The sequence below is a fragment of the Mastigoproctus giganteus genome, chromosome 10, assembly GCF_048544385.1.
Source record: "Mastigoproctus giganteus isolate SK-2022 chromosome 10, ASM4854438v1, whole genome shotgun sequence".
NCBI classification, from domain to species: domain Eukaryota; kingdom Metazoa; phylum Arthropoda; class Arachnida; order Uropygi; family Thelyphonidae; genus Mastigoproctus; species Mastigoproctus giganteus.
The window spans coordinates 26,769,460-26,796,562 of NC_143584.1; the positions used below are offsets into that span (position 1 = coordinate 26,769,460).

A 27,103-nucleotide genomic window follows, 5' to 3' on the forward strand; every position below is an offset into this window, starting at 1 on the left:
GTCTCTTCTGTTTTTCTTTCCGTTCTTTGTCAGCAACTTCTCATAATTTCCTTTAGCTTGTCTGACCTCCTTTGTGACCTGATTACAGACTAGTTTATATCTATTGTAGACATTTGTATCGCCTGATAATTTTATGCATTCTCGTACATTTTTCTTCACTGCCATAGGTCCCATCATTTCATCTAACGTCCATTTAGTTAGGTCAGAGTCTTGAAGAGTATCTCAGTTGGTATAGAAAGCCTAATTTCTTCAATCATTACATCCCCAAATGCTTCCCACTTAGAATTTACTGCTGGTAACATCATCAGTTGATTCCACTGCATAGAATTTAAAAACTGCCTGATACCATTGCAGTCACCTCAACAAAAACCTTCCCTTTGCCCTTGACAGTAATTACATCTTTTAGTAAATCCCACGTTACGTTAAGGAGCTGGTATGTCTTGCTGACTGTATACTATGTCTAAAAATTTCATGAATTTATGCAACACAACCACTCTCAACCTCACGTATATCACACCAAAAACTTCCTAATTGATTTCATGATCTACATGGTCTCAGTTCTAATCTCAGTGATGTGAATTTTCATCTGCAGTCTTCCTAGTATCATTTGATTTATTTTTCTGACAAAATTGTAATCATTGGTTCTTTTAGCCATCAATCATCTTATTTGTACTAATTAACTGCTGTGTTAAAAGTACTTATGCTGATCTGGAATCTCCTTGTTTGATGTCCTGTAGGTATAATTTTTTTTACCCTGTTCTGAAAAATTAATTTGTTCTTTCTGTTGTTCTCCAAACTACAAATCTTTCAGAAAATCTGAAACTTTACTTCTTTCTTAACATTGAGTTAAATTTCCTTGGTGATTTCAGTGTTCACATCTCCAGTTGGCTTCCCTTTTTTTTAGTCATATGTTCCCAGCTGGTCAAGATTCAAAGGCTTTTGCTGTTATTAATGATTTTGCACAATTTGTTCACTTACCTACAATAATACCAGACAATCGTAACCACATACATAATGCTCTTTTTCTTTGGAATGCCTTTATTTTTAGCACATGTGTTATGTGGATTGTGGGCGTGTATCAAAGGTTGGCACAGAATGCATATTTAGATGTAGCAAAGATCTGGTGAGACCAGAAGGTGGCCCACTTCAGCACCCAGAATTCTAGACCCCCATAGTTTCTTGAGTCTGGTTGGAAGTGTGGCAGACCAACTCCCACGGCATAGGAGAGCATACTACTGAAGTAAATTGCGAGTTATTTCCTTATTATTTGTTTATTGTGAATTTTGGACAGATCTGTTTTCCTTCTCCAGAAGGCTCACAAGACTTGGAATACTGATCTTGGATTTGCTGTTTATAGGTGAGGTTTTCACATCAAGGATTACTCCTAGGAATTTGACACTGTCAGCAGTAGCCAGAACATTTCCTGCTAATTCTGGAAGTAAGGATGATGGAGTATCAGTAGACGTCCTCTGACTTGGAGTGACCTAATTCATTAGGTCACTGAAAGTTTTACTTTTTTTATGACAAGGTTTTGGTGCATTATAGCCTTAGTTGCTAATGTGCCAATAAAACCCAACCAACCTCTGACTTGGAATAAAGTTGAGATATCTTTATTTCTCAGGATTAACTGACAGGCCAAAACATTTTAGCATATTGACAGAATGGATTTAGGAATCCCACCTTGTGAGATTCCTACATCCATGCTTTTACAGACTGAAGCATTCTCCTAGATAGAAGGCTTTTGAGGATCTCGAGTATATTGCCTGATAACCTATAGAAACTTTCAAGTAAGGCAAGAAAGGATGTGAATTTTACTGAGTCGAAAGCAGATTTCATGTCCAGAAAAACCCTTAATCATCATTCTAGGTGTGAAGGATTTTCTGTGATAAGGACTGTAGGCAGGTTACGATAGATCTATTAGGCATGACATAATGGGTATATTCGGGCCCCTGTGCAAAGATTGCAATTACAACCTCGTTATAGATGCACTTCTCGAGGCAATTGATATTGGCCCGAAGTCTGTGGGCGATTTCGCATGAGGCTTTTTTGGAACTGCCATGACTCTGTAAGTCAATCAGTTTGCAGGCACCTGTGCCTGTTTGAGTACTTTGTTATAGAGATGGATGAGCTCTCTGCCGATTAAATAAGAAGCAATTTTGAAACTAAAAAGCAGTATTGCATCAATTCCTATGGTGGACTTGTCAGATAGTGAATTTATTACTCTTATTAGCTGTTCTTCTGAAATTTCAGTATTACTGGTAGATGATGAAACATTAAGCTCTTCATTCCAAGGATAATCTTCGGACATGCAGTTATCTCTTAAAATGCAGCACATGCTCACACCATTCCTGGACATCTATAGATGCGGAGAGGTGTAAGTATGACTTGTGGATCACACACTTTTACCCTGGACAGCTGACCATTCATGAAATTGTGAATAGCTGATTGTTTGGTTCTCTGGAAATCCATCCTTTGGAAAATTTGGCATATGAGACTTCTGAAAGCGACCTTTTGTAGGAGGTATGGACTGCCCATTTTTCCATGAAGTCCTTTGTCAGGAGGTTATTCCACCATGGCTTTGAGTGGAGACTAAGGATGCATATTTTGTACATTGCAGACTTTCAGTGAATTCCATTCACCTTGAAAGCCAGTAGGCAGCCTCATTGATGTTCAGCTCAGCAAATACGTTCCACGGATAAAGTTGGAAAAGAGTAGCAACTTTTTCAATGTTGATGTATTTGGGATTGTATATTCTTTTGACAGTATTTGTAGCTTGTACTGATGAACATCCATCCTTAGGTGCCTGCAGTGATATGATAGCGATGGGATTGTGATTGGACTGGAGGAAATTATTGGTTATGGTCATGTTTTTTTTAACAAACAGTGTTTTAAGATTTGCTGTAGGGTGGCATCATCATGTGAGGGAGGAACATCAATAAGACTAATGCCCATATCTGACATGCTCAAGGTCAGTGTATCTAGGAGCTTCTTTGTGGCTGGCACCACCCTGCCAATCTTTGCACCATCTGCAAATTTAGACATTGGGCCTAATATATCTTCATCAGTATCATTGATAAATATTGAAAACAGCAATGGACCCAGCACTGAACCTTGGGGATTCCCACCAATAACGGTAGTCCATGAAGAGCAGTGCCTATTGGAAACCATTCTCTGTCGTCTTCTACTTTATCATTCTTTTATCCATATCAGTAACTTTCCCTGAATGTCACGTTGCTCCAGTTTGTACAGCAGTATTTTATGCACAACAGTATGAAAAGCCTTCCTGAAATCCAAGAATACGATGTCAGAATTATTTTTTGCTTCCAGTTCCTTGGTCACTGTATCATAGTAACCTATCAGATTAGTTTGACAAGACTGCCCTTTGACAAAACCCTCCTCTGATTGCAGTATAATTGCATGCCTGTCCAAATGGTCCAGCATTACTTCTTTAACCAGTGATCCAATTATTTCCACTGGAACAGAGATTACGCTAAAAGGTCTGTAATTACTCATGTTGCCTTGTGATCCCCCTTTGCAAATTGGGAATATATTTGCACTTCTCCAGTTTATAGGGATCTCTCCTGAATCTAAGGATGCCCTTGTAATTATGGCTAAGGGTTTGTTTACCTGTTTTGTTGCCTCCTTAATATAATTGGATAGATTCTCTCTGACCTAGGTGGCTTTTTTATGTCCATCCTCAAAACTTTCTCCTCCACTTTCCTTTCAGTTATCATAAAGTCATTTAGTTCCTTATTAGAGTTTGATAAACTCTGGCATAACCTCCCCTAAAAAATTCTTCATGTATGAATATAGATGCCAAATACCTATTCAATTTGTCTGCAACCAGAGCAGGGTCATCAATAGTTAACCTGTAGACATCGTTGCTCAATGTGATTCCTGTTAATATAAGTATAGAAGTCTTTTCTGTTTTTCTTTCTATTCTTTGCTAGAGACTGACTGATCATAATTTGCCTTAGCCTTTCCTAACCTCCTTTGTGACTTGATTACAGACTAATTGATATCTACCGTAGGCTTCCGTATCATCTGATAATTTATTTGTATACCATGCACTTTTCTTCTCTGCCACATGACTCAATAGTTCAGCTGACATCCATTTAGGTCTTAGAATTGACAGTATTTCTTTGTTGGTATGAAAAGCCTAGTGGCTTCTTTGATTATTTCCCCGAATACTTCCCATTTAGAATTTGCTGTTGTTAACATCATCAGTGGTCACACTGCACACAATTTAAAAACTGTCTGAGACCTCTGCAGTCACCCTTATGAAAGCAAAAGCCTTTCCCTTTTTATCCTTGACAGTAGTTGTGTCTTTAATTAAATTCCACGTTAGTACACCATGATTGCTGCCACCCAGTGGGTTTTTTTACCTTCAGATTCATAATACATGAAGAATTGCTGCTGGTAACCAGATTAAAAGTATTGCTTCCTCCTGCTTCCTCTCTAACATGCCAGAAACATGCTCTCTAACATGCTAGAAAATAGTCATCCAAGAAATCTGCAAAAGTCTTGCTAGTGTGATTGACCAACCCACAAATTCCAGTCAATATTTGGAAAGTTAAAATCCCCCATTATTAGACATTGTGATTTGCTGGCCCACTCTGTTTCCCTGTATAGCTGTTTGGTATACTCATCACATTTTTAGGACTATAACACTGCTACTCTGAATTTTGTTTTCTCACTGCTTATATCACACCAAACTGACTCAACATTGCACTTGTCACCCAAGTCAACTGGATGCACTGCCTTAGATTTAATATTCTTCTTAACTAAGTGCATAATTCCTCTACCTCTCCTGTCCTGTCCTGTCTGTCCTTCCTGTATACATTATACTCCCTATGTTCAAATTCAGTATCACTTATTCCCGTTACTGTTAACTGCTGTACTGTTGAGACGTTTCAGGAAAATTTAACTTCTTCATTGTGAAGTTCCTGGTTTAGACATCTACTTCCTGAATTGGGCTTCTACTCATTTTGAATCTTCATGGTGTATCTCCAAGTGTCAATTGAATCCACGAAGATCATCACAATCTTGTGTTCGGACTTTATAGTGTCAGATACCTTCATAGTATGGTATTGTGATATGGACATTACATTGAGAATGAATTGACCCTTTTCCGAGAGAACATGAGATATTTGTACATCAAAATTGTTCAGTGGTACAGCACTGTAAATAGGTTGTGGGGTTGCCAGGAAAGCTGACTCAGACTACATGGTACAGAAAATAAAAATAAATAAATAAATGATAATAATAAAAAAAAAAAATTCAATTTTGAAAGTGCTAAGAGTGGGTAACTGGGTAACTTGCATCCTATCTAGCAGTTACTTGAGTCTTCTGGTTTTTTGCCAGAATTGTTGGCTACAGTTCTATTTAGCATTAGCTGAGGCATATGATGAAAGAAAGCAAGTTTATACAGCATCAGCCAAAAAAAAAAAAAAAAAAACCCCTTCCCATTTCGCCCATTTGGTCACTCCAAATATTTGTCTAGTTCAGCTTTAAATTTATTTAAGCTATCAACTTCAACAATAACAGATGGAAGTCTATTCCAGCAATCAACTACCTGATGCCTAAAGGCAAACTTCTGCAGATCTATTCTACAACTGTCTTTCCTCACTTTGAATCTATGCCTCCTCAGGTTCTTAATCTGAGCAAGCAGTAGTATCCCTTTAGCATTGAGCCTGCTCAAACCACTCAAGGCCTTATACACCTCAGTCAGATCCCCCTCACAGGTGCCTAGTCAGCATATGTAGACTAGGCACCTCAATCAGATCACCTCGCAGGTGCTTAGTCTACATATGCTGCAACTTGCAGAACTTAAGCCTTTCTTCATAAGCACACTCCATTGTTTCTCTAACCAATCCTGTTGCCCTTCTCTGTACTTGTTCTAGCAACTCTACATCTTTCCTAAAACGAAGCCTCCAGACCTGTACACAGTACTCAAGGTGTGGCCTGATCATTGCCTTAAAGGGATAATCACCTCCTTGTCTCTGCTAGCAAAATTCCTATATATCATTGACAAAACTTCATGATCTGCTCTGGCAGCCTGTCTGCACTGCTCAGAGAACTTCATATTTGACGCACAATTACTCCCAGGTCTTTTTTTTGGGTTAATTTCTCTTGGGTTAATGCTACAGACATGCAGTACTTTGCATTTGTCAATGTTAAACTTCAGTTGCCACTTCTCAGCCCATCTGCCTAACTTTTCTAGATCCTGTTGAGATAGCATACTGTCTTCAGTGTCAATAACAACCCTGCCAACCTTTATATCATCTGCAAACTTGGACGTTAAGCCTGATATACCTTCATCGATATCATTGATAAATACACAAAACAAAAATGGGCCCAGCATCGAACCCTTGGGGGGGACTCGACTAATAACATTAGTCCACATAGGGCAGTGTCCATTTTTTACCACTGTCTGTCGTCTCCCACTCAACCATCCCTTTATCCATTGCAGCAATTTGTCCTTAATACCATATCGTTCCAATTTGTACAGCAGTCTTCCATGTGCAAAAGTATCAAAAGCTTTCCTGAAATCCAAGTATGAGATATCAAAATTATTTTTTGCATCTAGTTCCTTTGTTACCACATTGTAGTACTCAATCAAATTGGTCAGACAAGACTTCCCCTTAACAAACCGATTCTGTGTCTGAACTGTTACTGCAGTCTTGTCTAGGTGATCGTGTATCACTTCTTTAACCAGTGACTCCATTATTTTCCCCAGAAAAGAAGTTAAACTAACAGGTCTATAATTATTTGTCTCTCCCTTATTGGGGATACATTTGCACATGTCCATGGGGACCTCCCCTGCCTCCAAGGATGCTCTCATAATTATGACAAAGGTTTGCTAACTTCCATTGCTACCTTCTGCAATATACCTGGATAGATTCCATCCACCCTCATGCCTTTTTTTTTTGTTTTTTAACTTGAACAATTTCTCCCCCACTTTGCTCTTAGTTATTACAAAATCAAATGCAAAAAAATAGCTCCCTGTTAGGGTTTGATAAACTTCTGGCATTCCCCTGCTTGTACAGGTGACCCCCGCTAAACGCTGATAATTGGTTCCGTAAAAACAGAGCGTGAAGTGAATCCGTGCTAAGCGAGCGCCACATTCCCATAAGGTAACATATGTATTTGTGAGTTGTGGTCGGTGCCATAGGATATTTCCTAATCAATAATAAACGGTAGTGAAAAGATGCACAAATGTCGGTCAGAATATTTAATATTCAAATATTTGTACATATAAAATATTCTGCATTACATACGTATATAATTATGTAGTAACTACTTACGTATCAAAATTAAACATAAAATTCCAATTAAAATCATGAATTTAATTGATCTAAATTGATTTAATTTAATTGATGAATTTAATCAAGAAAAATGTGTCGATTTTGGGTTGAACTTTGGCCCTCTTCCAAATAAACTAAAAGGGGTATTAATTTTAAATCCCCCGCAGCGTTACCACCCAACAATAAAGTCAACCGATCCTTCGCCGCATTGAAACCTGGCATGTTTTTTTCTTCTTTACCTGGCATGTTTTTTTTTTTTTTTTTCTTTCAATATGAAACTTCTTTTAGGCATTCGTTTCCACAAAAGTCCTGCTTCATCTATGTTAAAAACTTTGTTGAGAAGTATAATACATAATACCCCTCTTCAATAATTTTAACAAGTTCTTTTTTGAAAGTTTCGGCTCATTAATCTGCACTTGCGGCTTCTCCCTGGATTTTAAATCTATTCAACCAGCCCTTACTAGTTTTAAATGGTTCCACATTTTTTTTTTTTTAGGTGAGTTTTCTTCAGATTATATTGGCTACTCTCTCTCTCTCTCTCTCTCTCTCTCTCTCTCTCTCTCTCTCTCTCTTTTAATAATATTAACCGAATTCTGCATTGGATATTATCTTCAATAAAATTAGTTAAAGTCTTTCCATTTCAATCCTAATAGCCGGCCTAGCCCTAGTTGCTTGCAGTGGAACAGTTATCTTTCCTGCTGCTAAAATTAATTCTTTATTTTTTTTTTATAATTGTTCTTACAGTTAAACTTGCAAGTCCTAAATTATGGCACACACATTCGCTTGTCTTTGACCCGAATCGATTCGTTTCAAAACGTCTAATTTAATTTTCGAATTCAGTCTTTTTCCTTACATTAATAGTCTTCGTATTGCGCTCAGATGTTGTTGCTTTTTCATTCTTATTGGCCATTATTAACTCTTCGAAAATGTAACTGCGTTGGTTGCATTAATTACGATACAATGTTCAAGTAAACTGTCCGTTTCGCACGATGTCTAATACGATACTGAGTGATGAGTAGACTTCGGATAAATGCATACAACGTAAATATTACAAGCAATATATTTGATCATTTTTTAAAATGTTGATCTCGGAACTACGTAACAAGTCACTGTACTGCAATTAAATTAGCGCGCGAGAAAATTTCACTGAGCGTGGGAAAATTTCTCATGTCGGTGTGGAAAACGTTTTAATGCTGTTTTGCTATTCATTTTCAAGCTATCGACTCCAACAAATGAAACGATTTCGTTTAAATATGCCAAAAATTCAATCTGTAAAAGAGCGTTATAGCGATCTGTGACAGCGTTATAGTCAGATACGGGTTATAATATAAGAACAGCGTTATAGCGAATCAGCGTAAAGCGAACCGCGTTATAACGGAGGCCTGCTGTATAACTCTTCATGTGTGAATGTAGATGCAAAATATTCATTCAGTTTATCAGCTACTTGAGTAGAATCATCAATAGTCGAACCATCTGTGTTAAGTGGACCAATCTGATTCATTCCCTTCCTTCTAGAGTTTGCTTAAGTAAAGAACTCTTTGCTGTTTTTCTTTGCATCCTTTGCCAAAGATTTCTCGTAATCTGCCTTTGCCTGCGTAACCTCCTTTGTGACTTGATTATAGACTAGCTTATATCTACCATGGGCGTCTGTGTTGCTTGATAATTTATATGCATCCCAAGCATTTTTCTTCTCTGCCACGAGCCTCATTAATTCATCCGACATCCATTTAGGCCTGAATCTTGAACAGTATTTCTTAATTGGTATGAAAAGCCTAGTAGCCTCCAAGATTAAGTCCCTGAAGGCTTCCCATTTAGAATTCACCATTGGTAACATCATCAATTGATACCACTGTATAAAATTTAAAAACTGTCTGAGACCACTGTAGTCACATTTATGAAAGAAGAACCCTTCCCTTTATTCTTGATGGTAGTTACATCTTGAACCCGTTCATGCTGGGGCGACCCACCAGTTGATCGCTGCTGTAATGTCCAATGGGCACAGTTATCGTTGCGGCTTATTATCATTGGACTTTGCAACCCAGTCTCATTGTGCTACGAGTCATATTCAGTTTTGGCATTAAGCATCCGGTGTTTAAGCATTTTATTGGATTCACCAGTCCTCCCTATATATTTATCTACCAAGTGTCAGCCCAGGATCAATATTTTTTATTTATTGAGGTTTTTGTGGGGTATATAAAATCATAGTAGTTGGAATAGAAAAAGGTACCAATAGTTGTCAAGTTTTTATTTCAAATATAATTATTTTTGTTTACAGTGAATTATGTTGAAGCATTCTAGTCACAAAGTGGGTTGATTTTCACAATCTTGACAAAATGTTTTAACTTTTTTGCCTTTCAGTGTGCTTCTTTCTTTCCTTCTGTTTTCAGAAATTTTCTTGACCTTCCATTTTACAAAAAGTATGAATTAGCATTAGCATTAGTAGGGGCATATGATGCAAGAAAGCAAGCTTATGCAGCATCAGCCAAAAAAAAAAAAAAAAAAAAACCCCACTTCCACATTATACCTCTGTTCGTTCGAAATACTTGTTCAGCCGAGCCTTAAATTTATTTAGGCTATCAACTTCCACAACAAGGGATGGAAGTCTGTTTCACCAACCAACTATCCGCTGGCTAAAGGCAAATTTCTGCACATCTATCCTACATCTTTCTTTCCTCAATCTGAATTTATGCCCTCTCAGGTGATTATTCTGAGCAAGAGGAAGAATCCCATCGGCATTGAGCATGCTCAAACTATTCAAGGCTTTATACACCTCAATCAGATCACCTCGCCGGTGCCTAGTCTCCAGACACCGTAATTTGCAAAACTTAAGCCTTTTTTCGTAAGAGCAACCTTTTGTTTCTTTCACTAATCTTGTTGCCATTCTCTGTACTCGTTTCAGCAGCTCTACATCCTTCTTGAAATGAGGCCTCCAGACCTGTATACAGTACTCAAGATGTGGTCTGACCATTGCCTTATACAAGAGAATAATCACCTCCTTATCCCTGCTAGAAAAATTCCTGTATATCATTGACAAGACACCATGAGCTACTCTTACAGACCGTCTGCACTGCTCAGAAAACTTCATATTTGCCTGCACAAGTACCCCCAGGTCCTTTTCATTCTCTACCACTGTCAGTGTGGTACCACAGAGTTGATATGTTGCTCTGGGATTTTCTGTTTCCCATATGTAGTACTTTACATTTGTCAATGTTAAACTTCATTTGCCACCTCTCAGCCCATCTGCTCAACCTTTCCAGATCCTGTTGCAGCAGCATAGTGTCAGTAGTGTCCTTGACAACCCTGCCAACCTTTGTATCGTCTGCAAACGTGGACATTAAGCTTGATATACCATCATCAATATTATTTATAAATACAGAAAACAACAATGGACCCAACACTGAACCCTGAGGGACTCCACTAATAACATTAGTCCACGATGAGCAGTGTCCATTGATTACCACTCTCTGTCTTCTCCCCCTCAACCACCCCTTTATCCATAGCAGCAATTTGCCTCCAATGTCACACTGCTCCAATTTGTGTAGCAGTCTTCCATGTGCAACAGTATCAAAAGCCTTTCTAAGATCCAAGTATATAATATCAAAGTTATTCCCTGCATCCAGTTCTTTTGTGACTGCATCATAGCATCCAATCAAATTGGTCAGGCAAGACTTCCCCTTAACAATACCATGCTATGTCTGTGCTATAACTGAAGTCTTGTCTAGATGATCCTGCAATGTTTCTTTAACCAGTGTCTCCATTAATTTTCCTGGAGCAGAAGTTAAACCCACAGGTCTATAATTACTTGTGTCAGCCTTTGATCCTCCTTTGTGAATTGGGGTCACATTTGCACAATTTTGATCTCCCAATGCTTATGTCACACCAAACTGACGCGACACTGCACTGTCCAGACATGTCGACTGGCTTCACTTCCTTGGATTTTGTGTGTTTCTTAACTAATAGCATAACCCCTCCTCCCTTCCTCTCCTGTCTATCCTTTCTGTACACATTGTACTCCCCAAATTCCAGTTCTGCATTCCTTATATCTGTGTTACACCAAGTCTCTGATATCCCAACAATATCCGCCTTTGATGCTTATAGCAATAATTCATCAAATTACCAAACTCCTAGCATTGGTGTACACGCAAGTATACATGCACCTGTTTCTATTCTTAGCTACCCTAACACAACCCATGTGTTTACTTGCACCGCAACAACTCCCAGCAGTCTCTGAAATATCCTGCATCTTGTTTTCCAGGCTGCTGCTCATTCCAATAGAAGCAGTGCAAGAATCACTTTCACCTCTGCCAGTGGCTACTATTAATCTATTAGTCCTTGTATCCCCCCAAGCTAGCAGTTTTCTAACCCACCTAACACTATCTCGATAGGCGCCTCCGTAGCCAGGTGGGAAGGAGCATCAGTGCGTAGCACACGCTTCTTGATTAGACCGGGGTTCGAGCCCGTCACCACCAAATACGGAAGATGCAGAAAGGTCAGGGAATGACCACCGCATATCCCGGAGCAATATGGCCTTAGTTGCTAATGCTCCTAAAAACCAAATAACAAAAACAACAAAACATAACTATCTCGATAGCATAATCAAATATTCTTGCACCCTTTCTATTTAATTGTATCCCATCCCTGTAGAAGCAGTCTCTCTTGTTAACAAGTACAGACCAGGCTGAAAAAAATTCTACCCCTTGAGCCTTGCACAATCTTTCTAGGGCCGAATTGATTGACAAGGCTCTCATCATATACTCCCTCCTATCGTGTCTGGGCAGAATTGCAGACACTTTCAAATTCAACCCTAATTACTTGTTAAGTAATTCTGCTGGTCTCCTACTCTTAATATCATTAGTGCCAACGTGTACAACTATACCACCTTTTGTGCCCTTAAAAGATGATATCCGCTCTACAATGTCATAAACCTTTGCCCCTGGCAGACATACCCTGGTACTGTTCCACCTATCCTCTTTACAAAGCATGTTCCCTGTTTCCCTGAGAATAGAGTCACCAACAACTACTAGTTCCTGTGGGACCAGCGCATTCTGCCTTGGGGGTTGCCGCTGTGTTGCGTGATGACCAAGTAGAAGCTCTGGCGTTGATGTGGGCAGCTGAGAGCTTGATGGGCCCCTCAATTTAGATCCTTTGAGGGCATCCACCCTGTCCTTCAAGCTGTCATATAGGCCCATAACAACGCTGAGTTGTCGCCTGATTTCCTTAAGACATCCCCCACAAAGACATCCCCCACGGCAATATCATGCCCCGTACCCGATTGCTCCACAAACATCATGCAAGCAGTGCATTTTAAAAGGCTGTGATTCAGAGGGCAACTGCCCCCCTCAGTTCTCCCCTGCGCCACAGCACTCCCATTAGCTTGAGCCTTTTGCTTTGCTGCTCTGGTCTGAGTCATGATTTTGATTTAATTTCAATAAAATTTCAATTTCATTACAAAATTATACCCTAAACTTGTATCCCAACACAGTTATAACACTATATATATTTTTCAGTATAGAGTATTTTCTACGAGTTCCATTTATATAACTTCTGTATCAAGTTATTTATTAATTAATTATGTTACGTTTGTAATCTAAGTTGCTATATGTATTTAGTTAAAAAGTACAATTTAATTGACAATTAAGTTTAACAAGATTAATAGATTTTACTAATTAATTGACAATATTATACTATACTATACTAAGCTTACGCTATCTAGTTCGGGATATAACGTTGTATCATATTACAATGGCAGTAAGTTACGAACGGTAAATCTACAGATACTTAAGTATTAACTTCCAAATCTCGCTGTCTCAAATCAGAATAAACTAAGGATCCTGACTAGGTCTATAAGCTACTTATAGAAAATAATGTGATATAACAATTGGTCAATAAAGCAGCTAAATATGGCTAAAAAACTTCTCGTTTAGCAGAGCTGCAACATGTAACACATGGATTTGATACCCTTACCAATACTAAGTAATACCTACAAAATCTCTATCTAAGTTAAACTTTAAACTAAGTGTCGTAACTAGGAATATAAAGCTACTTTAGAAAATAAGTTAATATGCCAATTTAAGCTAATAAAACAGAAAAAACTTCTCTATTCCAGGAGCAGTAAAAAACTTCGCCGGCCAGGTGCCTTTGTTACTTTTGTAGTAGTCTTGTTATTCAATTAACTGTATATTATACTTTCTTGGAATTGATGGATGGATAGACAGTTATTAGTTTCAAATTTACTCTGTACCACCCATGCATTGACTAGCATGATACAAAAGATGATCGCCATTGCAGCTTTTTTATACCATTTTACGGTTTTACATAGGCTACTATAATATGATGCCATTTGGTCAGATATATCCACTCCCTTCTTTGCTTGATTGTAGCTGATAATAACATTGGGTTTCTTGATTTTTTTTTCTCCCTTTCTATTGTTCTTTCCTGTCTCAATAATTTTACACTGAGTTTTGCATGTTGTTAGCATCATTACTAGCTTTTATCGATCCATTTCATGATTTTCACTCCTTTGTTATTGTCAAGAGCGATTGTGTCTCCCCATTTCATTTTTTTCCCTGTAATATTCCTTGGTATTCCTTTTCGATTGCTTCTTAGAGTCCCACAGAGAAAGATATTCTTTTCTAATAACTCTTGTGCTAGAGTGAAACTGGTGTAAAAATTATCCGAATAAAGAACATGTCTTTCATTGAGCAGATTAGCCATCAGTTTCATTGAGATGGCATGGGAATGTCCTTTACTTTCCACTGAATCACCCTTTCTGGTATAAATAGAGATTTAATGAGTATATATCCCTTGGGCAATTTTCATAATTTATAAACTTTGATCCCATATTTATGAAATTTGTTAGGGATATACAGGCGAAAGAGTAGCCTTCCACGCCAAGGGATCAAACTTTCATCAATTATCAAGTTTTTTTCCTGGTTTTAACATACTTTGAAAATTCCTATTGGCTTTATCTAATAAAATTCTGATTTTGTTAAGATGGTCTTGTCCATTGGCAGTTTCATTCTCAGAGAAATGCAATATTTCAGCAGATCTAGGAAATGATATCTACTCATAGATTTCTGACTGAGATTATTCGAGTATAAATCTTTTTTTTTTTGACCGGTGTAATCTTATATCTGTGACATGGACAATTTGCATTATCAATAATATTCTAAGAAATTTTTTCCATTTCTGATTCAGTTTTCTTTTCTAATAATTCTTAGAAAATCAGCTTTCTTCTTTTTGGCCGTTCGTATATTACTAGCTGCTGATGACAAACAGTACTGTGCATATATGTTGGTTTCAGTCACCATCATCTGAAGGATATCATCGGTTAGAAAAAGTTTGTATATGTGGTAAGGTTTGTTCAAATCAACCTCAACAAGTATTTCAGCATCTTTATTATATTCTTTAATTGAAATTTTAGTTTTTCTTACCTCTCTCCAAATAACATTTTTAGACTTAGATGCATTGGAGATTACTTGAGAATTTGGGTCATTATTTTCATCACTTATTTCATGATATTTATCACTTTCATCAGATTCTTCTGAGGTTTGGATCTTATCATCACTGTAATTGAAATGTATGTCTAAATCATCTAATTCTGACCCATCGTCAGATTCATCACTAAAGAAATATTGCGGCTTCTCTTTTGCCTGCAAGCCGAACTCTGTTCTCAATGTTCCTGGATGATTTTCATCATGTTTTTGGGGACCTTTTTCTTTCAAAAGAGGTACATCTGAATCATCACTATCACTTCTATTCATCAAATGTTCATCTTTAGCTCGTTTTCCGTAAAAAGTGGAGAGGTTCATTTCAAAACTTTTTAGAAATAGGTATCTATAAATACAAAATATGATAAATGAAAATTTGAAATATCTAAAGAATTTACCTCAATCTATAGATTATAGTGATAAACGAAAATGTTCTCCCCACGTGCACGTATTTGAAATGAAGTCAATATGGAGGCAATAACTATTATCAGTCTCACAAGACTATGAACAAATTGGAAAAAAATGCTTGTGGCAGTACCAGGAAGTAATTCTAATGTGCACATTGGCGACTCACTGGCACTTATCCCCATTCATTGACAATACTTAGTGCCACAGTGTGGGGAAAACCACCAGTGGGTCGCTATCAAATTTTCACAAAAAAATAACAACCCGTTTTTCTTGCATGTAATGTGTTATTTGTCACTTAAATGAATTAGTGATTTTTTTGGACCTTTGCACGCATGGAAAAAAAAAAAAAGACAGAGCATCTGGAGGGGGTTCAAAAAAGCATGACTAGATTAGTGAAGGTGCTTATTCCTACAAGGAATAGCTTAGAGGTTGTGTAATGCAAAGTCCAGCAACCAGACATCTTAACACAGGCCTGAATTGACATGTATACAGTCCTGAAGGGGATGAGTAAAATTAACAATGAGGGTATAATGTCACTGGTAAGAGAGACGAAATCTGAGGTGGAGGCACCAATGTAAAGCATGTTATAGTTCATTAGAATAAAGTACCTGCCGTGGTGGCCATCACAGACTTTGGTGAAATGCTAAGTAGATTTTTATGGGTGTGTTGTTTTTTTTTTTTTTTTTTTTAGCAATGGGGAAAAAAGTATAGAAGCTTAACAACTTAGAGAATATTTTTAATAGATGTAAAAAGAACTTTGCCTCTTGCACATTTAGCTATTCCAAATACTCTCCTGTTTAACAGCAAAATTTCACTCTTTTCTTCTGTCTATATAAAGTATATAAATTTGAAAATTATAGAGATAACAGAGAAGAGAAATAATGATCTTTTCAATTTTAAAATAACTTATAGAGGTTAGTTCCCACTTTGATGTGAGGACTACTGCAGATCAAGAACCAGTTTAATCCTAAAAGCAGTTCTTATATATATATAAAAAAAAAAAAAAAAAAAAGTTAAAAAAAAAAAAGCAATATTGGTAATATGTTTTCTAGGTAATCTTGAACTGTCTCTTTCATTGTTTACAAGGAGCATATTATGACCACGCTATAATGTTCAAAGAAATACAGGTAGGTTACACCAAAAATATTAGCCTGCTTTGTTCCCTTGTTGTTGAGGTGTGAGTGACTTTGGGAGTACTTGTAAAGACCTTGAAAGTTGAGAATGATTGATTGGCGATATATCAGAATAAAGTACTATCAGCAGTTCAACTAGACAAAGAAGGCATGTATGTAATTTGGAATGTCAAAGTCTGCATAAGAGAGGAACAGGAAAGGCATCTGAACTTAATATTAGAGTTATTGCCAAATGCATGCTAAGGGAAGCAGGCAAAAAGGAGCCAAATTATCTGCAATATGAATGTTAGAATTGAACCGCAGGTTAAATTTATAAATAATTCATCAGCTCCAAGCTCCTTTTCACCAAACTTGGTACACTTTACATTAGTACATGAGATGAGAAATCAAATAAACTAGCAAGTAACAAGTTTTGATCCTTGAAGAAATGCAGTCAGATATCATATATAGTGGTCAAGAAACATATTACTGTCGAAGGTCCTCAGCTATGTCTGATCTTCAGTCAAATGATCATCGATCAGAGACACATTGTTAGGATCAGTGTGTGAATGTGTATATATGTGTGCACAATATTTACACAATCAGTATCTGTTGAAAGAAGTATGCTGTAACATGGAACTTTTCATTATTTGCCTGTCAGGTAAAAAGTGAAATTGATACTAAAAATACCCTTTTCATAATGCATTAGATCTAGGTATAGACAAGACATGGTTCTTTTAATATGGAAATTAGAAACTATTATTGGTAAAGAAACATATCTTAAGTCTTTGATTCTACATAATACTCTTTCCTCTTACCACTGTGTGGCACATAATGGCCTTTAGGTGCTGTTGCACTGTAAAACCTACAACAACAACAACATTATACTCTTTTCACAATATGTCACAAATTGCTATAGCATCTATATTTGAAATAGGTGAAAAATTATCTTTTACACATTAGAATTAATACAGTTATATAGGTATGTTAAATTTTATTCACTATTTGAATAGAGATATGTAGATCAGTGCTTCTCAATCTTTTATCATTCATGGACCACTTCAAGCATTCTTTACTTACTGCAGACCACCAGGTAGTATTTCTTTACATCTATGAAAAAAACTAGTATTGGGCTGACGTTTCAAAAATCCTATTTTTAGCCACTTATCCATGTTGTTCAGTATACTATACTGAGTATAGTATACTGAGTCTGATATTAAATTCCTAAAATAAATAATCCCAATCTCAAACAAAATATCACTTATTAATTAAATATACTAAAAAAACTCGCCCAACATATATAATCAAATAATCACTCTAAATTTTAACAGTTATTCTCACACACTAGTTTTGTGAAAATGTAAAAAATATTTTACAAATGCACAAAATCAATTCCAATAAATACTACATGCTCAGAAGCTGGTGATCGACTGTGACAGATGAAAGCTTGTGGTCTCACCAACAGTGTGCTGGCAACACACAATGTCTTGCATTCCATTTAGGAGGTATCCCTTACATTGTAAGGGATACCTCTTGATTTGCAACAACAAAGTAAGCAGTTGATTGCCAATTAATTTTATTTGATTATATTTTATACTTACAATAAAATTTACCTTCCCATTGACCACATACAACTAACTTGTGGACCACTGGTGGTCTGCAGACCACAGGTTGAGAAACACTGATGTCGCTAATTTATAATATATAAAAGTAATATAAAATAAATTTATAATATATAAAAGTAATATAAAATCTTTTCTTTTTAGGTGTTATACGTTTAATTAATGGTCCTATCCAACTTGACAAAGATAAATATGAACTGAATGTGACTGCTCGTGATGATGGAGCATGCTGCAAAAATGGAGCACTGACAACACACACTAGTACTGCATTAGTAGTGGTATTTATAACGGATGTCAATGACAATAAACCAGTATTTGAGGATTGTGCAACCTATGCACCTCAAGTAGAAGAAGGTGCACCAAGTGGAACATCTGTTATTAAGGTGAGATTTAGTCAATACAATATTAAATAGTTAATAAATTTGATGCATAAAGGATCTTGTACCATTTGGTTGCATGGTATTTAATTGTAACTGTTTTTAGTAACAGAAAAAGAGAAAAATGCTGATTGTTTCTCACCCCTACATCAGTGATTTTTAGATTGTTCATGATTTTTAAATCGTTCAATTTCTCTCTCTACAGGTTAAAGCAACAGACCAGGATAAAGGTCACAATGGTCAAGTACGATATTCCATTGTCCAACAGCCTAATCAGAAAGGAACAAAGTTTATAGTTGATGAAGTAACAGGAGAAATTAAAACTAATAAGGTTGTTTCTAATTTTTTTTAAAATAAAATCTTCATGGTTAAAAAAAAATAATATATTGGAAGGACTCTGAAAACACAATCAGAATGATACTATATGCTCCTTGAGACAACTTTACTTCTTCTGGTTAACCCTGTCATAGTATCATCCATTTTGTAACATGAGTGACACTGGTAGCCTGACAGGACCTAGATTTTAACTTTAGTATTTTGGGGGGGGGGGGAAGAAAGTATTTGGTTTTTGAAATGCGCTTGGAAAGTATTTGGTTTTTGGGGGAAGAAAGTATTTGGTTTTTGAAATGCGCTTGGAGTGTACTAATGCTTGACCTTTTATCATTAGATTGCAATGCTTATTAATTTTATTTCTTCATTTTTTAATAATAATACACATTTTGCAAATGTGTTGCATTGCCTCACAGCTTTCACACCAACCAAGAAAGTATTTGGTTTTTGAAATGCGCTTGGAGTGTACTAATGCTTGACCTTTTATCATTAGATTGCAATGCTTATTAATTTTATTTCTTCATTTTTTAATAATAATACACATTTTGCAAATGTGTTGCATTGCCTCACAGACTTGCTCAGCTTTCACAAAGTGAACAAGCACTATAAACAGAGACTACTAATCCCCAGCCAGTGAATCACTTGGATTAAATATTTTTCCACTGGACCTTGCAGGCATCATGATACTACTGATCAGTTAAGTGCTTTTCAGCACTTAATTTAAACAACTGCAATATATAAAAGTAATATAAAATCAATTTATAATATATAAAAGTAATATAAAATCTTTTCTTTTTAGGTGTTGTACGTTTAATTAATGGTCCTATCCAACTTGACAAAGATAAATATGAACTGAATGTGAAACTGATGAGTTAAGTGCTTTTCAGTACTAAACTCATCAGTTTTTTTAACAAATGTTCAGTGAACCTGCCAAGACAACTTTGCCTCTTTTTACAGATAGCATTAGTATTGCTAAAATAATGCAAGGAAGAAAGCTTTACCAAGTTCATTTGCCTATCCCTTATAAAAGTTTTTTTTTCAGTTCTCTTAAAATTTATTCAAACTTCTTACTAGCACAACAAACTTCTTCCTTGCACAACAGTTACATGAAAGGTTACTCTAGTAATAAAATAACTATCTGGTTGAAGCCAAATTTTTGGCAAATCTGTTTTGTAACCATACTTTCACAATTTAAATTTGTCACCTTATGTATATTGCCTGAGAATGAGTATAGAAGCTATTAGTATTTAGTTTACTCAACTATTTTAAAGCTTTAAACACTTCAATTAGGTCTCCACATAGATGCCTAGTTTCTTCTACATTTAGAGAAATAATCTTTCTTGCTAATAATACTATTTTGTGTTGCCTAATTGTGTCTCTTCTCTGCACCCTTTCCAACAGATCTACATGCTGTTTAAAATGAGGCTTCCAGACCTGTATGTAGTATTCAAGGTGTGGCCTCATCATTGTTTATATAATGGGATAATTATTTCTTTATCTTTTTGGTGGCAGAGTTTCCATATATCATAACATATCATTGACAGAACTCTATAATTAAATTCTCTGAATGGTTCAGAGCACAAGGGGCTCGCATCTCGTGAGTATGGGTTGCACCATATGGCTAATAATAGCAGTAATAGTAACTTAATGTCAGAAAATCATTTACAGCACACATTCTGTCAGCAAAAAGTTTAGAATTGCATGCCAAGCTTAAATGACGTATGGTAAAACCTAAAAAAAAAAAAAAATTAAGAGTTTTTAAAAAAAGCTGGAACACCTAAACTTTATGGCCATTATTACTATATGTTTGCAATGTATAAAATTATTCATTTTGCTAGACATTGTAGTTCTTAACAGTACAGTAGTATGTATTTAGTTTTTAAGGTGATTCAATTGCTGAAATTGTATTGCACTTTATGTAACTCACATTAAAAAAATATTGGACAAATGTAACACCCTTACTGGAGGCAGCATTCAAATCAACAACCTTATTTCATAAATAAGTATTTTACTCACAAGGCCAATCCAATAGTATCAATTAACATTTTGGCATAATTTTGGTGACTTTCATTCTGTGAAGATTATAGGGATCAGAGCTATTGTATTATTTAAGATTATAGGCTATATGAATAACTTTAAAAAAAAAAAAGAAAAAAAAAAGATGAATTTTCAAACATATGGAATGTGCTATGATCCCCAGGATGCTATATTCCTCTGGTTGGTATATTTCATATATCTTTAAAAATGATGTACATTCTGACTGCACACACACAGTCAGCGGAAGAGGCATTAATCTCAGGAAGCATATAGTATTATTTTAGTGATGCTTTTAAAAATCTTACATAATGAATGCAGTATAATGTAAACATAAATAACTGTAAATCTTACATTTACTGATGCTTCAAATTGTTACTGTATTGGTTTTTATATCTTTTGCATTTCTTTCTCAGCTGCTTTTTATTATTTTTATAAAAGTTTACTAAAATAAATGAAATCAGTTTATTGTTTGCCTTTGTAATTCTTGTAAATTATTTTATGTTATTGTCACTGCTTTTCATAGTCATTCATTTTTGCTTGCTTGATCTGTTCCCTTTGCTAGACTGTTTACAAAGCTTCAGTTCTTATTGTCATCAATTGAATTTACATATTTGAAACTCTCTCTGGATGTATAATAGCCTCCAGTTACCTCTTGTTCACTGTCCTCACAAAAACTGATAAAACCATTGGTGTTGATGCAGGAAAAAAAGTAGATTGAACTCATCACAGACCTAAACCTTTCAAGGACAGGTTTGCTCCTCGTGCATAGCAAGCACTCATTCACACTAAACATTCATATATATCACATGTCCTCAGTGATTATCCTCCCTGTATTGGGGACAGGAAAGCACCAATATCACAGCAGTTGTTCAGTTTGACTAATGTTTAATTTAAGTATGGCACTTCTTTGACTGTGAGTTGGTAACCAAAGTGCCTGTTGCAAAATATGTCTCATGTTCTCATTCATCTTGATGCTTTTGGACTGCCTGACTAACCCTCTCTTTATGTCAGGACACTTCCCATCCTCTTAACTTTCTGTAAAGTGAATAAGGTCAAACTGTTGAGTTTTTTATGGAAATTGTGCCGAGAAATTTTCTCAAACAAAGGTGATGGTTAGCCAAGTACAGAGTAAGTTGACCATGAGAGCCCAGACCATGTGACATAAAATAATTCTCATATAAGGATATCTTTTCCTCCATAGTTAACCCCATGTACATTGTGTGTAAAATGGCACCCTTTGTTTATTCTGATTTGTACATTAGGGGAAACATTTGATTTTGAAATGCAAGTACATGTGTTCTGTATGGAAAGATTTCAGTATTGTTTATTTTGGATATAGTACATACAAGGACACTTCAAGAAAAAATGGATTATGAATCCTTAAAAAGAAGCCTTGTTTGTCTTGTATTGTGTTTTCTCCAAACAATAAAAGATATTCAAAAATTAAAATAATAAGGAGAATTATGAAGATTTATTTAAAAATATATCTAAGGAACAATAATTTATTTATTTCATTTACAGTACAGTGAGGATATCTCTCTCTCTCTCTCTCTCTCTCTCTCTCTCTCTCTCTCTCTCTCTCTCTCTCTCAGAAGTGGCGCCTCCGTAACTAGGTGGGAAGGAGCAGCAGTGCGTAGCACATGCTTCTTGATTAGACCGGGGTTCGAGCCTGTCACCACCAAATATGGAGGATGCAGAAAGGTCAAAGGGAATGACCACCGCATATTCCCGGAGCAGTATGGCCTTAGTTGTTAATGCTCCTGAAAACCAAATAACATAACAACTTTCTCAGAAGTAGTTTGAATGCATATTATTAATATTTTATACAATACACAATATAAACTTATGATGTTATGTATTTTTAAAATTGGGGTTCAGTTTTTTATACCAAATAAGAAAAATCAATGAAATCTAGAAAAAAAACCTCTGTGCTGGGCCTTATAAATGTGGTGTGAGAGGAAATTCAACACTTAGAAGAAGATTAACATTAGCATAGGCATATGATGCAAGAAAGCATGTTGATGCATCAGCCAAAAAAAAAACCACTTCACCCCATCCATTCACTCCAAAAGTTTGTCTAGTTTTTCTTGAATTTATTTAAGCTATTAACTTCCACAGCGACAGATGGAAGTTGATTCCAGCAATCAACCACCCGCTGGCTAAAGGCAAATTTACACACATCTTTTCTGCAACTGTCTTTCCTCAATTTGAATTTATGCCTCTGCAGGAGTGTAATCTGAGCAAGAGTTAAAATCCCATCATATTAACTGACCAGACCCCATGAGCTTCTCAGAAAACGTTATATCTGACTGCACAATAACCCCCACGTCTACCCTAAGTGTAGTATCACACAGTTGGTATGTTACTCTGGGGTTACTGCTACCCCTTATGCAGTACTTTTCATTTGTCAGAGTACTGCAAGTGCATACTTTATTAACTGAACAATACTTATAACTTCTAAACAGGGCAAAGGTCATATCAGACTTCTGTTATATAAAAGCACACGTAAAAATAGAAGAGCTGATAATTTTATTCGTAGATGCAAGAGCCATCAATTTCTTTCATATATTTGTGAAATCCTTCTAGAATATGAGTATATATTTAAGAACACCCTCATGTAGTTACATGTTGGTTGTCTTCTGGAGAGACTGACCAGTAATGTCATATGCCATTGTGTTCCATGAGGTTTTATTGTTGTGGATGGATACTGTAAAAGAAATAACAGAAGATTATGGTGGTCAGCATTTGAAAAGAGCTACAGTTTTCAAATGGCACTGACAAGAAATGGAATTTTTCTGATAACTTACGACCTGGGCAGCATCCATGCTAGAGCAAACTGCACAAGCCAGAGAAATCATGGATGAAGATTGTTTAATTGAAAATAGTCTACTAAACAGTGAAATATTCATTTCATATGGTAGCAGCTGTGGTTGTGAGAGATTACCAGAAAATATTGAGAATCAGTGCTCGCTGGACTACCTACTATTTGACACCTGAATAAAAATCATATTGCAGTGAATGAAGGCATGCTGACATGGTTTGAATAAGAAGGTTGAAGATATCTTAACTGCATAGTGTCTGGTGGGAGAAAATGGATTTATCATTTATAATCCAGAAATCAATCAACAGTCAAGTGAGTGGAGAGATTCGTTGTGTTTTAAAAGAAGTTTTGAGTCATCACTTTTACTATAAAACAAATGTCATCTGTGTTTTTTGATTTGCAAAGGTATTCTCGTCATGAACTTCATGCCATGTGGTTCTACTTTGAATAAGGAAGCATTCTGTGGAAAATGCTTATGCTTTTATTTGTTAAAAATACTGAATTGAAATAATTTGAGAATTGTATGCATCACTTGTATTCAGTTTATGTATGGGAGAGATTCGGGTCCCTCCATGACAGAACTAATTTGTGGCTCTTGAGGCTTTGGGCTTCTGCTTACATTAGAGACAATACCATTATTCTTGGATTGACCTAAAATGTTAATATAAATTTATGCTGTTGTGACAGTTGTTTCTGGACTTGCTGATCATGTCATCAGATGACCGGTGACCTCTGTTAGCAAACATTTACTGATCTCAGAATAATCTGGTGAGGCTAAGTTGGAAAAAAAACTTTAAATAAAAGCAAAGATTATGTGTATCTTTTAACTCGTAATATTTTTCTCTTTTTAACTGCTTTTCAGTTGCAATATTTTGTTGTTTTTGTCTTATAGAGCAAAATGGTAATATTTGTGGGGTTATATTTCAATGAAGGCATTGATATAATTAGACAAGTGTATCTGTTACATGTACATTATTGGTACACATCAGTTTGCACACACTTTCATTGTATGATGTTTATCTGTTGACTGCACAATAACCCCCACTTCTAATTTTGTTTGATAACTTAATTTACCTTCAAAAACTGTGAATGCCATTTAAAATTTTTAGGACAAGTTTTATACTACTTTTGGGGTTGGGGAAACACTTCTGATGTCACATCTGTCCATCTCCTGTAATAATTTGTCTAAGTCATCCTTAAATTTATTCACACTACCCACTTCCACAACACCTGATGGAAATTTGTTCCAACAATAAACTCCCTGCTGGCTTAAAGCAAATTTCTGTAAATCTGTTCTACAACCATTCTACCTCAATTTAAATTTATGCTCCATTCTGTGTGTCGTTGGACAAGAGGAAGGATGCCATTACAATTTAGCTTACTAATCCATTCATAGCCTTAAATACCTCAATCAGATTTCCTTGCAGGTATCTAGTTTCTAGATGCTGCAATTTGCAGAACTGAAGTCTTTCTTGTTGGGAGTGCCCTTTTTATTCTGTCATGGCGCAATATAACCTTGTTGTTTTTGCACCATAAAAAAAAAATCAAATCAAAAGCCCTTTTATTTCCCCCTCACTAATCTCATTGGCTCTTCTCTGCACCATTTCCAACGGATCCTAATCCTTCCTAACTTCCAAAAATGGGGCTCCCGGACCTGTATGCAATACTCAAGATGTGGGCTAACCACTGCTTTATAAAATGGATAATCACCTCCTTATCATTGCTGGAAAAATTCCTGTATATCATTCACAAAATCCCAATGTTCTATTAGGGTTTTGTGAATGATCATACTGCAATCTTGGCTATTTTTAGAATTTAATAAAAAAAATTACAAACTGATCATGTGTGTATACCACTAACTTTATTAACATAGTATTTCATGTTCTGTGATATTCAGAGAATTTAGTTCCCCTATAGCAGAATTTCTCTAAAACAAATTTTGTGATAATTTAGGTACTTCATTATAAAGAGGTTTGAGATTGCATAATTTTCACACTCTCCAGATCTATAAAGGTTATTCATAGAGTTTTGGTCAACTGGGGTTCGCTTGGATAATCATCGCTTGCCTATTTTTGAGGAAGTCAAATCTTGGTAGAATCTAAGCTTCTCTTTCACTCTTATGTAAAAGTGCTTAAGGTGAAAATATTAAATGCATTCTGGTTTCTAAGAGAACATCAGTATTTGGATATTCAAGTGATGTTCAGTGAAAGTACACTTTTTTTAACAACATATCAAGATTCCACTTACTTCAAAACTCTATATAATCCAATGTATTTAGGCATAGCAAGCAATGAAAGTAGTTGCCAAATTCCTCACAGAAATGACCCATTTACTGACATATAGAACTGACATTTAGTGACATAAATTCATATTCTGCTATTGTCCCTTTGACAAAGCTATTGTAAACTTCAGTGTGTCTATCACTATATTAAAATAGCTTTATTTTTCTGAATGGCATTCACATCTGGAACCATAACCCATCCTACCTGTATAGTATTAAGGAATTTGCTTTCAAATACTTGAAGATCCTGATGTTTATGATGTGAAATGAAATGATTATATGTTTTGTTTATTGTCTTTGTAAACCCCTCCAGAATACTGTGTTACACTAGATTATGTTAGCTATATTATATTAAGTTGATGGAAAATTAAGAATTTATGTTTATTTATTTAAAATATAAATGGTTGTAATTTTTTACCTTTTAGATTATTAAAAGTTGTTTTCTTTTATTTCTTAGGTATTTGACCGCGAAGGAGATGATGGAAGATTTGTTAGTGTTACAGTAAAAGCAACAGATAGAGGTAATCCACCTTTAGAAGGAGTATGTTCGTTCAAAGTAGAGATAACAGATATTAATGACAATCCACCACTATTTGACAGGCAGGAATACAGGGAAAATGTCAAGCAGGATACACCGAAAGGGACCAATATTTTACGTGTATCAGCATCAGATGAAGATGCTGACAACAATGGTGCTATTGTTTATAACTTGACTGCCCCGTATGATGCTAGTGATCTTGAATATTTTGAAATTAATCCAGATTCAGGATGGGTTAGCCTAAAGAAAGCCCTGGATGTAAGTTTTTAAAAACTTTTGGCTCTAAATTAGTTATATTTTAATTTGTTAACTATTATTTTATTATTTTTTTAAAAATTTTTTAAGAAGCATTTTTTGAATTCAGATTGTCAGTTATTAACCTTCTTTGAATTTGCATTATGTGGTGTATCTTTAATATACACTGCTCTTTCAAAAATATCTTATCACCCGGGAAATGTTGAGATCAGTTGGATTGCTCGTTAACATGCATTTTTTAAAAATTATAATGCTTCATTACAGTATCATTTTATGAAAGATATTGCAAGAAGTTTGAACATTAAATCAAACCTAAGAGCATATAATTAAGTAATTTTGAGCACATACCCAAATACTCTACTTATTGTAAAGTATTTGGTTGGGTAGGAAGAATGTGGGTCTCCACATTCATACATGAGGAATTTTATAGGGATGGGGATGTCAAAAGTGCAACAGGGGACAAAATTATTTTGTGATAATTTAGAGGAAAGTGGAAGAGAAATTGTTAAAGCCGAATTTAAAAAA

At 35.7% G+C, this 27,103-nt stretch overlaps 1 protein-coding gene across 6 annotated transcripts in view; it reads left to right on the forward strand.

Annotated features, from left to right (window-relative positions):
- CadN (neural cadherin) overlaps positions 1-27,103 on the forward strand; it is a 1,307,274-nt gene that overhangs the window by 297,132 nt on the left and 983,039 nt on the right. For all 6 annotated transcript variants that reach the window (XM_090383767.1, XM_090383766.1, XM_090383769.1 and 3 more), the window contains 3 exons: positions 18,084-18,322; positions 18,522-18,647; positions 26,243-26,581. In XM_090383767.1, the coding sequence (XP_090239893.1) occupies positions 18,084-18,322; positions 18,522-18,647; positions 26,243-26,581 (704 nt within the window). The remainder of the gene's footprint in view (positions 1-18,083; positions 18,323-18,521; positions 18,648-26,242; positions 26,582-27,103) is intronic.